Consider the following 17718-nt stretch of genomic DNA (forward strand, 5'->3'; position numbering starts at 1 on the left):
TTATTATTATTATTATTATTATTATAAACTTAACAAAACTACAAATAAGCCAAGACAAGCAAATGACACCTTGAGAGAAAAAGGTCATCTGGGGCAGCAACAATATATTATTTCAGAATACCAAATTGCTGATGTCCAGATTTTCATTGATAGACTGTGCTAGAGGCCCAAGCCTGCACACACTATAGTTAGTAACAACTTTGCCACTAACTTACATATATGCAGGACAAGCCTGAGAGGTTCTGCACTTAGTGTTGCATCTAAAGGCTATAAAGCATTACAAAATGCTCCATGTAGTTATGTCAATTGTAAATTCTTAAAAATTAAATAACATCAGAGAAAACTGTAAACAAAAAACTGTCATGTTTTCAATTATGTTCTGAAAAAAACATGAAAGTCAAAAAGCAGTTAGAGAAAACCGTTCCAAATGGCAAAAGGTATTAAGGAGAAAGCTATCACAACTGTGAGATTGTCTAAAAGGAAAGGGTGTTGGCCTGTACTAGGCAAACAGAGATCAGAGTGTTACAGTGAGGAACAAGTTCAATAAGACAGGCTACAGCAAGCAAAAAGGGTTTTTTTCTAAAAAACACTCCACAAACAGCTTGAACACAATGTCTAAAAGGAATGGCAATCAGATTAGCAGTCCAGAGAGAAGAACAGCATGTACTGCATTCAGAAATTTATACAAATTAGCAATGAACACACGCTATTTAGAGCTGACCTGATGCAAAAAGAGTGATGGTACCAAAGCCCCTTTTACTTTGCATGGCTTTTAGAAATCATGTGAACTGTAGATCATCCCAGAGCAAGATCCAAGTTTTATGGTCTCTGTATATCCACCTAGGGCTCAGTCCATTTCCTGTAGTGGTTTTTGATGCCTTCTGCATTCATACTCGAGAACTATGTAGAATACCTATTTATTTATCCTACATTTGTTGACTGAAATCACATGCACGGGCATGACATAGAAGCATAGAATCCTTCGGGCTGGAAAATAGTGTGTTTGCTTATCAGTGACTGAAAAGTTCTTTTTGCTGGCAGAAGTTCTCTCTGGAGAGAACCATGAAGCAATGTTTCAAAGACAGCTTAATTAACTCATGGACTTGTGTCTTCTCTCACAACCAGTAAGATTGTCTCCCAGGCTGACCTCTCCCATAACTTCTCTTCCTTCCTTTCACTGTCTTCACGTCAGTGGGCTCAGTTCTGTTTTCTTCCATCTGTATCCTATGATCTATCCCAGCACACAGGTTGGGATCACAAGTTTCACTCAACTCCTATTCACTGCTCTCCCCATCCGCTGGCTACGCTGTGCTTTTCTGTGTCAACCTTGGAGACAGCTCCATCTCTAGGACAACAGAAAACACTGCAGCTGAAACGGGGATGAGATGCTCCTTACTAAACACAGCATTTCCTACCACAAAAACATCTTCAAACTAAGCAAAAACACATTGGGAAAAACAAGAGCTTGGGCTGGGGTTAGTCCATGGGAAAAATAAAAGTAGATCACCCCAGTCCTTCTACTTGTAATATAATTTTAAAACAACTTGATTCCTACATATAATTATTTTTAGGCAATAATAATATTTTCAAAACATTTTGTTATTTTCTCTACCCATAACTGAATTTTTTTTTCAGTTCTGCAAAGCAAATCTATTGTGCCATGACTGCACTAATAACTGTCGATGCAGCAACAATCACCTATTCTATGAGATGAAAGTGAAAAACTTTCCATGCAAACATTTAACAAGAGCAGGAAATTGTAATCTATTTATAATTGTGCAAAAGAACAATTTTAAGATCGTTTATTTCTCTTACTTGAAGTAATAATGATGAATGATGTAATTACTTCCTAGAATTTTTAATGCATTCAGCTATCTCTGAAATCATTAAAATTGTTTGAGTCCTGTAAAGCTCATTATAACTGAAAAAAAAAAAAAAAAAAGCCAAAGCTATATCTGTTAATCCCAGATGCAAGAACATCATGAACATTTTTACTTACCAGTGTATTTTTTGTCAAATTTGCACTAACACAAACACCACAAAATATACTATTTACTGAAAACCAAAAAAGTTCAACTACCTCCATGGAAAAGGAGAGATAGTCCTACACAGTAACAGACATACAAGGTAAGTGCTAATATATAAACATGCAGCTACATAAGTAGTTATGTAAAAACTACTCTTTGGAGCATCTGGATTAAGAATCCTCCAGCTTTCTGAAACTCTTTAAATTGTAGTGATTTTCCAACCTCGTCTGAAAACCAGAACTCCCCACAGAGCTCACTCACAGTCATGCCAGAGCATTAGTTCAGCACTGGCTCAGAGGGATGAGCAGTGCATGACAAGCTCTCAACTACCCTGCTGTAGACCCTGATACATGCTGGAGATCAATCGACACAAATAAGGCACTCTTTTGTTTTGCCTTGTGGAAAGTGAGGAGCACAAGCAAAGGCAACTGTTGCTGCTGCTAACTAAATCCCAGGACCAGTGGTTCTTCAGCACTCTCTTTTTTCTCAGTACCAGTACACTCCTCACTCACAGTGCAGATGTCAAAACAAGATCAAGGATTACATAGTAGTGGAGTAACCACACAAAAAGCAAGCCAGCCTGTTTCACACTTAATGGCTGAATATCTACTTCTTGAATATGAATTGAACAAATGGAAAGGTGTTTGCGACTAAATACATTTGCAGCTTCTATGTGTTATAGTAATGTGCTGAAGGAAAGTGAAACTGACAATTACAGAAAAATAAATCTAATGTTTAAATGGCTCACATTACACACACATGTAGTGTCAAGCTTTCTCTCAAAGGGCATTATTAATTCCATTTTTCTGATCAACTTCTCTAAGTCTCCATAAAGAATGCAAGGTATTTTAAGCACTATTGGTCATACTCGAATAGTTACATTTCTATTTGTATTCTGTCACTATTTTCAAACAAACATGGCCTCCCTCTATTTCAAATTACAGGATCAAACAGTTTTGTAGGAGGCAGAATGCAAAAATGGCACATACAGGAGGAAACACACTCTTGCCAAAACCTGCAAATACAAGTGTTGAAGGAGGAATCTGCATGGGAGTACACTTAGACCAGGTATGAACTGGATTACTGCATCCATACATGTAGAGATGTGTGTCTGTGAAGCAGAATGCGGATCTCTAAAGGCTTGAAGGAATCAACTTTGCTTGCTATTCTCTTGCTGTCTGCCTGCACACTGGTTTTAAATGTGAGTTTTAAAGAAAAAATTATTCAGCTAACTCGTAATTCTATTCAGAACAATTTATTCTCAACTGCTTACCAAAATGCTAATTCTTTCCAATAAATTGCATTTTTAAAAAAACTAGTTTTATTCTGCCAGTTATGTATTATTTTATAAATATGCACAGCAATATTGCACATAAATATTGCACAGCAATAGCATACTGTATGTCAACAACTTGGCAAACTTAATTAAATTGAAGCTACCCTGAAAGGCTTTCTGCTGTGCAAAGACAAAATTTCAAGAGGGATTTATTTAATATACCCTCCAGAATTGCCAAACAACAAGATCTATGTGGACAGGTTATTTAAAACAACAAAACATTTCAGACTTTTTAAGTCTTAAGAGTCCTATAATTACACTCATGATATGACAGAATGGCTGCCTCTAATCACATGCTGAACTACATTAAGACTGGAGAACTAAAACTGAAAGATAATTATCTATCAAGGCCTGAAGTCATTGAGAGCCTGATAAGGTACTTCATCTATAAAACTCAAGTTTTAATAAAGACGATTTATAAAAAAGTGAAATCTAGATTTGGAAACACAGAGGGGGAAAAAGTAAGCAACACAGTGAAATGAACAAATACAGATATTTTGAATAATTTTGAAGTTATCCTGAGGCCTTGAGCAGGCAACTTTTCCACAGAATGGCATGGAGATTACAGAGAGACATGGAAGTGTTTTTAAGGTTAGGAACTTCATTCTTTCACGAATCATGTATTTACGAAGCTTGATTTCTAATTACAAAAGTATTGAAAAGTATTTGTCTTGAAAAACATATTTCACCTTCTTGAAGCTGGACTGCTTCTGCTGAGTTTTCACCACTCATTAACACAACAAAGCCTGCAGCTGTTCGGACTGAGGCTTGCCACGTTGACAACGCAATGGGTGGCTCTTGGCATGGGAAAAGGGCTCTGTTGTTTATTGGTGATCCCATTGTATAAACACATGGCCTAGATGGAAGGAAAAGAGATTGAAGTTGGAATTGCAATAAGAAAGACTGAATTAAGCTCTATATAAAAAAATCAAAGACGCTGTTGTACTGAGGTGGTTTCTTTCTTTAACTTCAGCTCTGCAGGTTTCAGACCTGTATGACACGAACAAATCAAAGTGCAATCTAAGTCACTTAAGACAAGAAAAGCAAGATTATTACAGTATCTTCAAACTAGAAAAGACTAACTCCAGTCTTTTCTCTCTTCTGCTTTTGCTTGAGTCTTCCAGTCTCATACAATAGCTTCCAGTTAAACCCACAGGTCAAAGAAAGCTTCTATGTATCTTCTGGCGATGCCATTGCAGGGATTAACCAACACCCGTGACACCTCCCTGCTATCATCCCTGTAGTGCCTTCACCATCATGAATCCAGTCTCCTAGATTAACAATCTAGAGGCTCATGCAAACTCAGCAGTAGATCTAGTTATGAGTCTTCCTTAGGCCAAGCCTCAATAAATCCTGACATTTTTACATTGAATCTTACAGGAAACTCACACTAGCTCACCTTTCTTTGGGAATTTCAACCACAGGGCATATCACAAGAAGAATTAATTTCTATCCTTTCAGCTTCAGCTTCCTTCTTACTTCTTACATTGCAATCTTCCTTGTAGTACTGCTCTTTTTGTAGCAGTAATCACCCCAATCCTCTCCCCAACAGAACCTCACAGTCTACTACTCCCTTCCAATTTCAGCTGCAATATTTCATGCCAGTAAATTTCTTACTAGTCACTTAGCTACAGCTGGGAAGGTAACAAGGTCTTTCATTAGCTCTTTCTAACTTGCTATTGCTGGTGGATCTTCCTGCAAAACAGGGATGAAAACTGCAGTTTAAGTAGGCACATTGTTAACATATACAAGCAAAAAAGAAAATAATCCAACTTCCCCTGTCATGCACCACAGTGAATAAAGTAGGACCTGGACACTGAGTGAAGCTCAGATAACTGCAGTGGAGAGAAAGCCAACTGTTTATCTTTTAACCAAAAAAACCACAATATACAGCTAAATGTGACAGACCACTAATCTGCATGGATTTCTAATTAACTTAGTTGAAATTAAACTCCTAAAACTGAATTTGTAACCAACTCTGATATACAAAAAATAATTGGCTTTTCTCTCATAAAAACAAAGAGTGCATGGCAGTGAGCTCAGAGGAAAAATGAAGAACGTGTTTTTTCGCCTTTCAGAAGGCCTGCTTCCTCCCAGTAATGTTAGTCAAGAGCTACTGGGCTTATCATTTACCCTAAAACACGTATGTGCTGGTGTGCTGTTTTCACATGGAGGGGGTAGCTGCCTGAGGGAAGAGCACAGGGCCCGGGAACAGGAGGGCTGTCCCCTCTCTGGGAGCTTCCCCTGTGGGCTGCAGGGACCAGTCAGAGAGCTGGTTCTAGCAGATGACAGCTTGGGTAACAATTAAAAAGTTATTTCGCTTTCACAAATCACATTGGTAAACTTAAACCAGTCTCTTTTGGCTTCTAGCCTCCGTGGAGTGAGGTAGGCTCTGGTGGGGGCCTCAGCCCCGCTCGGCTCCAGGCTCGGCTCAGCTCCCGCTCATCTCGGCTCTGGCTCTGCTCGGCTTGTCCTCGGCTCAGCTTGGCCTTAGCTTAGCCCTGGCTTGGCCCCGCTCGGCTCAGCCAAGCTTTTCCCTCTCCATGCGGCATGGCCAAGCAGGGAATGGGGGAGCCACCGAAACCCTCTCCCTTCCCCCCTGCTCTGAGAAGAGAAGCCGCCAGCTGACCATGCGGTGAAAAGAAGTCCAGCCTTTTCCACATGGTCCCTGCAGCCACGTTTTTCCAGCATGGCCTGGCCCAGCTCCTTCACTTTCTAGATCCAATTTTAACCCTTTTAATGCCTGGATGAGACTACAGACCTCCTGAGCTCCCCAGAATGAAAAGAATAAAGCAGGGAGTCGGCTGAAGTCAGTGAAATGAAAGCTACGTTTTCCAGATGGGAAGAGATTGAAGAGATGCCACTGATAAGTAGCTGAAAACCTCTTTTTGTGGGCTATAAGGGGACTGTGACTACACTGAAATTCCTTTAAACTGTGAAATATACTTGGGGAGAATAAAGTGCTTGAGAGAAGAATCTTTTGCCTCAAGGGAAATGGGGCTCTTTGTTTTGGGACTGGAAATATGGACAGAGACATTTAATAGAAAAAGAGATGAAGAGAATTTTGTCTTTCAGCAGTTTGGCTTTAAAATGAATACCCCAAGTGTGCAGCATAACCCATAACACAGCTCTGGAGGGACTGTGGTGATGGGAGGAAATTCATAGTTCTCTGGGCGGACGCAGATTGTGAAGGTGAAGACATGCCCCCTAAACCTAAACCTAAGCCAAAAAAAGAACTTTTCTCTCTGGAGTGAAATGAAATTATTATTTAAGTAGATAACTGACTGAAGTGTTCTCTTCAGTCAAGTGTATGTTGCTATTAAGAAATGTGTAAGATGAGGGAAGGGGGATGAGGGAATAATCTGGAAATCTTATTCTGAATTTCTTTTTTTGTGTTATTAATAAATTTCTTCTTATACCCTTTTAAATTTTAAGCCTGCCTTGTTTTTGCTCCTAAATCCTATCTCTAAAAGAAATTAAATATATTAAAATTGGCAAATCCAAGTCAAACCCTGACAGCTGGGAAGGCATGAAAAGGTAACTTCTCATTCACGAAAACTTCATCAAAATACATAGGTTTATAAAAAGAGATCCTAGTAGAGGAAACGTGGGATTAGTGACCACTGCTACACATATTTTCCCAAAGATTTGCCATGTACTGTTTTACCAGGTGCCATTGGTACAATCCACCCTCAGGAGTAGTATAGGGGATCTTCATATTCTGTAGAGGGAAATGCCACAATGAGAGAGGAAACTGGCTGGCTGGCGAAACAGTGCTAAACTAAATGTCATAACACCGTGTCAAATTGTCAAATACAAAATAAACATTACAGAGAATAGATGCTACCAAGAACATTAATGTCACCTGCTCTCAGAGAGCATAAGGTATTTTACAGATAATGTCAATACCATTTTGCAGATGGGGAAAATGAAACTCAGTGAACAGATAATCTTAGTGCTAGCACTTAAGCTGCTCCTTCAGGTTTAGTTCTAGGCCTCCTACACCAGTAGCTTTTTTTCCCCCTAAAACATTTTAATCCTAAAATACACCCAGGAAGGTCACAAATCTCTGCCTCAAAGGTCCAAGTAGAAAGGGAGTTAAGTAAGTGGAGAAAGACTGGTCAAGTACATAATCTCTTATTCACAACTATTCTCTCTACTCCTCACCCATTTTAACACAATTTTTGTCCAGGTATATTTATTAACTTCATTACTTCATACCTTAATATACCCAATTATGTCAGTCTGCTAAAATAAATTAATAATCAAACATGTAAGTTCTAAATTTTTAAAAGAAACTTTCAGAAGAACAATCATATCAGCCTTAAATTAGATATTTGCTATATTATTTCTTTTACAGTGGCAATTTCTTTCCAGAGTATTGGTAATAGTGTAATGTTACTTTAGGATATCCACTGCAGCTGATAATTGTCTTTGTTTGGGGTCAGGTAGCACAATTCCAGCTAATAAGAGGACCAGAAATATAATTCTTATCCTGATATAGATGAGTTTCTTCATTTGATCCAGAAAAACAACCAGCTAAGCTAAGCACATGACAGAACAGCAAAAAATAATTACGTTTAAACTGCTTTTGTCAATTGATACCCATATTTGCCCTTTTTTTAATCATTTATCTCATTTAAGAAACTTCACACTTCCTTTCCTTTTTCTACTTCCCATCCCCTCCACACCGGTATTTAGCTTTTCATGTTCTTGTAATACTCATATCATCTACTTATGTAATACTTATGCCAAACATGATCATTGCCAAGATAGGTTTCAAGTGTTAAGAAAATTTCATGCAGCAAAAGAAAGATAAGCAGAGAACTCAGATTATTTGTCTAATTACTTGTTACACTGGAAGAACAAGCATCCATAAAACATTGACAGAACACAGAAGTGACATCTCTGGCCATGTCTCTGGACAACTTTATGACAAGTAAAAAAATAAAAAAAAATAAACAAGAAAAAAAAATAGGAAAACTCTGAGTACAAAATGAATGGATTTTACATTCCTGCAAATGTGGAAGGCAACAAACAAATATTTGTAAAAAGTTTGAATTATCTCCTCTGAATCAGTTGCCCTAACTAAAAGGAAGACCATGAGAAATATGGGTAAATGTTCCCAGGTGAACAGCCACCCAGACTCCCAAAGAAATCAAGTACTACTTGAGGTAACATTTGCTTTTGCCCCAAGAGGAGATTAGGGACTGTCTGTTGTTCAGTAATCTCTGATGAAAATTTGATTCACGCAATTGTAACTCATCAGTCATCCACATATCTTTACAAAACAACAAAATCAATTCAAACCAGCTCTTGGCAGATCTCCCTCTATATGTAAGCATATCCCCTCTAATAATGAATTAACTATCTTCAAGCTAATAATAAATGTTCAGTTGATAATCTATTCTCTGAACAGAAATCTGCAGGCCTTGAGATACCTGCCATCAAACATCTCAAACATAGCCTAAGGCTCACCCATGTAAACCTGTCTGAGGTTTCACCAAGGAAAATTCCCAGCACAGAAACGCTATCCCTTTCCTGTATTTGAAAAACTACATTCCCTGTTTCTGAAAAGGCTGTCTCCATTGAAGGATGTTGGGGGCACCCTCCTTCAATACAAGGCCAATCCCTGTAAAAGCACTGCTGTTTGCAGCTCTTCCTTACTCGAAATTATACTGTAGAAGCACCAGGATCATCTGGCATCTAAATCACAAGAATTTTCTTTATTCTGCCTTATCAGTTTACATATCTGCAAGGTGCCAGTGACTGTCATCAGATTCCATCAGATCAGGTATTCTTGTTTACATTTTACTATTGAAAAAACCACCAGTCAATAACACCCATGTTTCACATTGTCTTCCTTTTAGTTAGGACAACTAATTCAGAGGATATAATTTAAATTTTTTGAAAATATTTGTTTCTTGCCTTCCACATTTCAGGAATATCAAATCCATTTACTTTGTACTTGGGGTTTGCCTACTTTTTTTGATTGGTTTTGATTTGTTTTTTGGGGGTTTTTGTTTCTTTGTGCTTGTTTTGGGGGGGTTTGTTGGCTTTTTTTGCGGTTTGTTTTGTTTGTTTGTTTGTTTTATTTTCCGTTCTATTAATATCATTTGCCAGTCTTTAGAAGTCACTGCATACCACATGAATAGGCCAATGAACCTCAAAATGCTGCATTAAGTACTCAAATATTTATAATACCACGTTCCCATTACTGGGAACAAAATTAAACAAAATAACAGCAGAGATTCCTAACAGCTGAGGACGACCTCTTAGGATTTGGTCTATGACCTATCAGGGTCCTGGACTATCTTATTCTACCTTGCCTATGAAGAAAACCTAATTCTTTATTCCCTTCCTGCATTTCCAGCTTCCAAGAGCACTGCTAACTCATGCCACTGAAAAACAAACATTTATTTTCATTACACATTTTCTAATTTGTAGCAAATAACTCTACCTTCCAAACTAACCTCAGCAGTATTTTCCAAACACATCTTATTCTCTTCTATTCTCTTTCCCCCTCTACTTACTTTCAATTAGATTAGCTCCCTAACATGCCTTATGATCCAGCTGTACACACACCTGTGTCATCATACCAGTGATGGAAGGAACTAGTATCCAAGTTTACAAAGGTCAAAAGTGTCCCTTTCATCAAGTGTATTTTGGTAGGCTTCCTGTCTTTCCCTTATACTTTCCCTCCTTCCCTCTTTCCATTAGCACAAGTTAGCCCAGTGGCTGCCTTTTTTGTTTGGCCCCACAAGCTCAGACTCAGGGAAATGCTGAAATTCCATGTATTCAGCTCTTTGCTGCAAACAGAAGTATGTCCTGCTGTGATAGCACATTTGTATACACATATCTGATCTTGCCTAAACTCATCCCACAAAGCTTTGTTTCAACTACTTTTTTTGTGTATTATAATACATCATTCTTTGAAACAAATAAAATGGAAGTCTTGATAAAACTATGCATAGGCTAAATTTCAAAACATTGCACTAGTGTTAAATTACAGGAAACATTGAAATGGTGTGTACTTTGTTATTTACTGTTCTTCAGGGTTGGAACCACAGTATAGAGTCCTTTGGCAAAGAATTTGACATCTGAAAAAAAGCCCCAGATACATAATTTGGAACAATTTGAAGAATCCTCCTATGACAATATGAGATTTACCACTATGCCTCTGGGCTCATCACATATAGAATTTGATTTTAAAAATATACCAAGAAAGATTCTAATGACTGTGCTATGAAAACTTATTTTCTGACAAGCACTAGTTTTTGGAATACCCTATATACAGGCCAGGAAATAAAGCAGTTTTTACTATTTTAAACCATCAAACTGCTGGATCCACATCGAGCCGGCTTTTTCTGCTCCATTATTGATCCATAAAATACCATCCATTTGTGTACAACTGCCATTAAATGTCACCAGAGTAAAAACGATGCTTTGCAGTGAAAGGGTTATGAAGAGTCAAACTTTTCATTATTTAGATGCCTAAAAGAAACATTCAAATGCTCAAAGCACACAGAGGAGGAGTCCTATACCAGCTGAGTGTTGCTAACATTATGTATTAGTGCAGGTAGACACAGACATGTGCTCATGGACAATTGCCCTACCTTTTCTTGCAGTCAAAATTCAGAATGTTCAGATAAAAGGGTACTATATAGAGTTACATGTGGGACCATATTTACAGGAAAATGGACATGTACAAGATGACCCAGCCTAACCTTCTGAAATGGGTAATCTCTGTGGCTAAAAAAGCTGATGGTATAAGAATGAAGAAGAAGCAGGAAGTTGCTGACAGAACATAGGGATGTCCACCTGAGTAAAAAAAAAAAACCAATTACATGACTATAAAAGGTGTGTGCTTGTCTCATGGACAATATCAAGCTACCAATCAAAAGATGAATGGACAAAGTGGAGCAACCAATAAAACAATGTGTGACTGCATAATCAAAGATAACGAGTAAATATACACAACGTTTAAAGACACAACAAACGGCTTTTGTTTGATTCATGTTGAATCGTGCAGAGTCCTTTGTCTTATCTCCACAGTTGCATTCCGAAACTCCAACCAAAAGTAACTCCTCAGAGAGCAAGGAAAGGAAGGGAAAGAAATAAAGAATAGGATTTAGACATTTCTGGACTTGATGGTGCTTACAGGTAAGTATAAGAATTCCGTAGGCACCACAAAAACAATCAAAAGGCTTCATTTTCCTCACCAACATAGATGTTAGTGAAAATACTTAATTTATATGAATGTAACTGAAATAAAAGCTAATAAATAACCTTTTACCTAGAAATTGGAATGAAAAGCAAATACTCAATTAGGTCAAATTAGTTCCTTGTCTTCCAACTTTGTTCCTGCTTCTTAGACATTGTAAAGAAATAATAGCCATTAAAATCCACCTTTCAACATTGCAATAAAACAATTACAGTTGTAGAACTCAAGAGTGGATTGTAGTTTCCCTTCTATAAAAGGCTTATATTGAAGATTTCAGTACAATACCACATCCTTATCACTAACACTAGATATCATGCCAATGCTACTTTCAGTTTCCAGTTCATTTGCTATCATCAATGTTCTTAACATTATAGATGAAGGAGATTTTTGAAAGCTGATTATGAGAGACTAAACAGGAAAAGACTGTATTTCTAAGCCGATTACAATATTGATAAAGGACTAATTGTGAAGTAATTCTATTAAACGTTATGTATATTGAACTTTATGCTGTGTAAGCCCGGAAGGAAAAAGATCACAAAGTAACCTGTCATTCATACCTTTTCTTTCCCTAAATGATAATTTCCCATTCCCTGCACACACTTGTGAAATACACACAAGTTATTTACTCCCACTCTGAAAGAGCAAACACAATCATTAAGACAGGCCTGAGATCTTCAAGTCCATTAAGGTTTCATGAACAGAGAGACTCTGTTCTTCTACAGGACAGCAAACCAAGGGTGAAATGAAAACTGTGGATGAATGTACTCATTGTCTTCACAGCTGCTCAGCAATTATGTAATTCTCCATTCTTGCACATATTTAAATTTACTGCATATAAAGCTTTCAGCAAACAGTTACATACCTGCCACTCTGGTCTGTGGTCCATGTAACAGATCTTCCCTCTGGTTTGGTTTTGTACCAAATTCTTATTGCATGGGGAAAGTCTGCCGGAGTCTGAATTCCTGACTTCCTTATCTCCAAGCTCCAGGTGCCAGTACTAAACAGAAGCTCTCCACAGCCAGGTGCCTGGCTACAGTGAGTAAAATAGTATAGCTGTTCCTTCCAGCGATCTGCAGGTAAAGTCACAAGTTCATGTACAATCTGATTCCTGAGATTTTCCACCTCCTTGGAAACACCAGTTAGCTTGACAGACCTTGTAAATTTTTCAATGCCGGACACAGCAGCAACATCTACTTCTTCAACCTTTAGCACAGATAAATCACAGCAATCCAATACCAGCAGAAAATCCTTGTTTCCATGATTCTCTATGTCACTGCAGTCCTTTGAACTAGGAATCCCAGAAGCCTGTTCATTGTTGCTATGGTTACTATTTTCATCAGAAGTAGCTTCCTCTTCTGTACCACCAACAGCAAAATCATTATATTCCGTTTTAGATGAGCAGGTACTCACATTTATCACAGGAATGTGGCAGGGTTCAGATGTCCTCATTTTACAGGTTTCATCAAACTGTGACTGGCAGGATTCCTTGCCAGCACTGCTGGTTTTCTTGTACTGGCTCCCAGTCTCAAAGAACAAAACTATGCTGCCTTCAATAACTTTACTTTTAAAATCCACATCCAAGTCCAATACATAGTGCTTTACAAGCATGTAGCTAGTGTTTGCCATTAGGGGCAAGTCATCCTTCATGGGGTCTAGCTGTGTCTCCATGTTCACCTGCCGGGCAACAGCTTTACAAAGCCTTAGACAATTCTGATATATAATGCCTCCAGAAGGAGAATATTCAGCCTCCCAGCACCAAAATAATTTTGAATAAGATTGGAATATCAAAATTGTAGTTTCTCCACTTCTTGCATTCTAAAAAGAAGAAAAAAAAAGAAGGAAAATAATCTCACAACCATTTCTGAAGTGCACTGATTCTAAATCTATTCAAAGTTCAGCTGCCTTTATCAAAGGGTAATTGTATCTCTACACAATGGCATCAGGCTAGAATGGCATCTGCTTGCTTCAGGATTTGTGTCAATGACCAGTGGCTGTACTTTTCAGATAAGAACTCAAATGAAACTATTTTGATACAGCTTTTATAAACCGATAGAAACAACCAAATGTATCAAAAGATAGTGATATATTTCTGCAGGATTTTAAATAAAAAGAGTAAGTCTAAATCACCTCATAGGTCTTAAATTTTTAGAGTAATAAATTCCTATATACAATGCTTGTCTAGAGATTAATATACTTTCCAAATTACAACCACACTTGTATCACCATTTACAAGAAAATGAGCCAGTTTACAAGGAGTGCATTCCAAGTATTACTTGGAGATTGCTCATCAAGATTTTTTAAATCTATAATTAAATACTTACGGTATATAATTACATTTTTGTAGCAGGCAACTCACTCAGAATAGCACCTTACAGAGAACAAAAAATCTTTTCACTGGAAAATACATAAATACCTATAAAGGTACAAAAATATTAAAATGCACCAACATTTGTTGCAACAACAGGCAGAAGTTCGTGACAAAGTTAAACAGACATGCATTCTCTTTTTTGCTATGACCATTGAGCCAAAGTCATGCACGTTTAGCCCACTTAAGTTCTTTCTACTTGCTTTCTAGATAAGGGATACCAGATGATGAAATACCAATGCCATTTCTCTGCCTGCCATTTCAGTGACACCATGATAACCAGGTTCTAAGTGCCTTAAGTGCTTCTAAGTGCCTTAGGAGAGCAGATACTCCATTGGGACATTATTTCACAGTTGCACACCTCATCACATACTTTGCAGTCTGAAGACAACTTTTATATAGCTCTCAAAGTCAGCGCAGAGGGGAACTCACACTGCCCCCCAAAGACTCTCTGTATCATTTTTGTAGGAATCCTGGGCATACTATCAAACTACTATCATCCAGTGAAAGACTCAGGACAAGAACCTGCCCACACAGTTCCTTAAACCAGTTTCACACAAAGCACAAAAGCACAGAAAGCATCTCCCTACCTCCGTGGCTTTCCAGCTGTCAGAAACAGCTCCTTCAAGGCTGAGTTAGAATGCAAGCTGCAAAAAATCTTCCTTTTAATTTTTAACAATCTTTCAGTACTTCTGCAAACACACCAGAGGAGAAACCTCAGAAGATTCTCTTTCACTGCAATAGCTCAGTGAATTCAGGCAGCATAAGCAATGCTTCTATGGTGTCTGTGTGTAATACTGTGGACTGAACTTTTTTTTTTCTGAATACCAAAACCTCATGACTGCTAGCAGGTAAAATAATTACTGGTGGTAGAGAAAAGAAATAATGTGACTTGGTGGAGAAAAAGACAACATTGAAATAACATTCAAACACTGTTTTGCACAAACACATTTTTAGTTTGTAAATATTTATAATATAATACTGACACCTTTGATAAAATGTGAGTACTATCCTATGTTCACAATTGTAGGGAGGAGAGGCCAGCTTTGGGATGAAGATTACCTGCTATACCCCAGGTCCTAACTGCATGTGTACAGCAAATACAGGCAGCTTCTCCCTAGAGGGGCATGGAGAAAAGGCAAGCAAAAAAAATATTAAGCTGTCTTGCAAATACAACTATCCTCCATGCATTTCAAGCATTACACTGAGCTAATTTTCTAAAACTGGAAAAAGTGATTGGTTTTTATATTCTGTAGGGCTGGTTTTTTTGTTACTGAACTGAAACATTAAATGAAAAACGAATGAGAAAATAAAGAATAAGAACAAAAATACAAAATTTTAGGTATAAGAATACCAAAATATACTACCAGGAAACAGTGCTTTCTACACTTTCAATAGAAGGCCAGAATATTCTCTTTTCTTTAAGGCACTTTAAACAACACGAATGATCTTCAGCCACAGAATTTCACTATATATTTACTTAAATAAACCAAAAGGACTTAAACATACAATTAATTAAGTTTTCTGGCACATACATAAAATATTAATACAAAACATTTATCAACATTAAAAACAGTACCACATTCAAAGTGTGCTTTCATTATTTTCTCTACAGATATTAATTTACTCTAATTTAAAAGCTTTTTTGTAATTATATTTCAGAGGATTTAGCATGCCTCCTTGTGTGCAGGTAATGTTATCCCTCTATGCAGTAAATCAGCTGAGCACATATGCAATAAAATTCAGTCTCTAAAATTACAAGTCATTATAAAAGATGAACAACATATACTGCCTTTAAACTATTATTTTCCCAACTTCAGATTTGCATCAGCTCAAAATCAATAGAAGTATAATCAGTGCTAACACAAAGTATTTTCAAGATTTCTTTTTAAAGCATATATTAATAGAGCTGCAAAACAGTTGCGCATTTTAATCTTGTTTTATTTAACCTGCTTCATAAGCAAGAAATTTGATGTAAAAGGATCTTCTTTTTGAAAGCACATAACATTTATCCAGTGGGGAAAAACTTTTAAAAAACAAAACAAAATGAAAACCAAACAAAAATAAAACAAAAACCAAACAAACAAACAAACAAAAAAAACCAGAATGCCACAAAAATAAATAAACAAATGAAAATGTGCAAAAACCCAAAACAAACAAACAAAAAAAAAAATCACCAAAAACCCCCAACCAACCAAAAAGCTAATGCAAGGTTATCCAGAATCTAGAACAATTGAGCAGAGGTATTTTAATTGATATATATGCTAGTCATCTAGTTAGAAGCTAGAAATATAATCTAATGTTTCATTTGGGCTCAAAGTCACGTTACATAAAAATTAACTTCACATGAGATGAACAGATGCATTGCCATGAACAGCACTGCTGATTTTATGACATTCAAATACATGGATAAATTCTTGTGTCCCAGACAAGATGGGTATCTACTCCTCCTTCAGGCTCTGGGTGGCTTATCAAATATAGAACCTCAACCACCTCAGGAAATTATCAGTTTTATTCAAGAAGAAAAGACAGGAATTAACCCTTTATTCAGATACTGAAATAGACAGTGAACACTTAAATAGACAGTCTTTTTATTATCAAAGAAAAAGTCAAAGACGAGGGCACTGAATGACCCCGCACACAACCTCTGTAGCAATGAAACAAATAACACAGGAATCACATGAAAGCAAACCAGAAATAAAGCCAAGTGAAAAAAAAAATGCAAGCAAAAAAATGGTAAAGGAAGGATGCACTTCAGCAAAAGGACAGAAATAATAACAGAATGTAATATCAGAGTTAAAAGCTAATGAACTTTTTCACGAATTTTTTAAAAGTACCATTCTCAAAATATGTCACTGAACAGGACAAAATTATTTATATGTATATATTTTGTTATGTTGGAACCATATCAACTTTGTTACATTTGTTTAAAGTCTAGGTATCTGTACATTGGCTTTCATTCAGTAATGGTAGTTCAACAATGTTGTAAAACAACACGCTGATCCTTTGTTTGAAATTTAGCATCTACACTTAGACTGTCCCTCGGTGCAACATGACTAAACCACTGAGATGATAGACAGAGAAGGAATGTGTGGACTCACAGAAGCAAAAAGTTGTAATGACAGACTAGGACCAGTGATGAGGAAAAAGGCAGCTGTGAAACTATCTATATGTAAACCCCATGCTCTTCTTTATATAGACTGTGATATCCTTTCATAATATGTGATAATTCAGGGAGTTTAACTGAACAGGCTGTAAGTAATGATTTTATTTACCATTAGATTCCAGCTGCATTTGATTAAATATAACTTTAAATATAACTTTATAACTCTTCTTCAATCAAGTCTTCCCAAAAAATGTAAACAAATCATAGTATTAATGCCCCTGCAACATGATTACTACTGCAGCCTATCAAAATCCTAAGCAGAATCAGTAAGAGCTGCAATGCTATGCAAATTTGCAAGTCAAGCCTAGGTAAAAAAGGAAAGATTCCTTTCTACAAAGGACAAATTCTTTCCTACATTTTTTGCGACAAATTGAGTACAGACTAAGGTGGAGTGTAAAAAGTTAACTCCTAAACCATGTACAATCATATAACTAATTCAGACTAGCATTTGTCTTTCATTATGTATTTAATTTCATTTTTCCTTAACAGGTTAAGAGAACAAATCCTAATCATGGTGTTGATATAATACAGCAAACCTCACCTTCTGAAGCAAAACCCTTGCTGCACACCTTGAAGTTCTCTGCACATATTCGAGCTTTG

General features: G+C 37.0%; 1 protein-coding gene across 8 annotated transcripts in view; it reads right to left on the bottom strand.

Annotated features, from left to right (window-relative positions):
- Positions 1-17718, bottom strand: part of AOPEP (aminopeptidase O (putative)) — a 186108-nt gene that overhangs the window by 163942 nt on the left and 4448 nt on the right. For 6 of the 8 annotated variants that reach the window (XM_079330949.1, XM_079330944.1, XM_079330946.1 and 3 more), the window contains exons 2-3: positions 12450-13402; positions 4053-4219 (exon numbers count right to left, since the gene is read on the bottom strand). In XM_079330949.1, coding sequence (XP_079187075.1) covers positions 4053-4219; positions 12450-13255 — 973 coding nt within the window. In that variant the 5' untranslated portion in view covers positions 13256-13402. Of the gene's footprint in view, positions 1-4052; positions 4220-4762; positions 4782-12449; positions 13403-17718 lie in introns of those variants that run through there. The other 2 variants (XM_079330951.1, XM_079330950.1) reach the window with 2 other exon arrangements.

The sequence above is a fragment of the Erithacus rubecula genome (genome assembly GCF_903797595.1).
Source record: "Erithacus rubecula genome assembly, contig: SUPER_Z_unloc_2, whole genome shotgun sequence".
Taxonomy (NCBI): Eukaryota; Metazoa; Chordata; class Aves; order Passeriformes; family Muscicapidae; genus Erithacus; species Erithacus rubecula.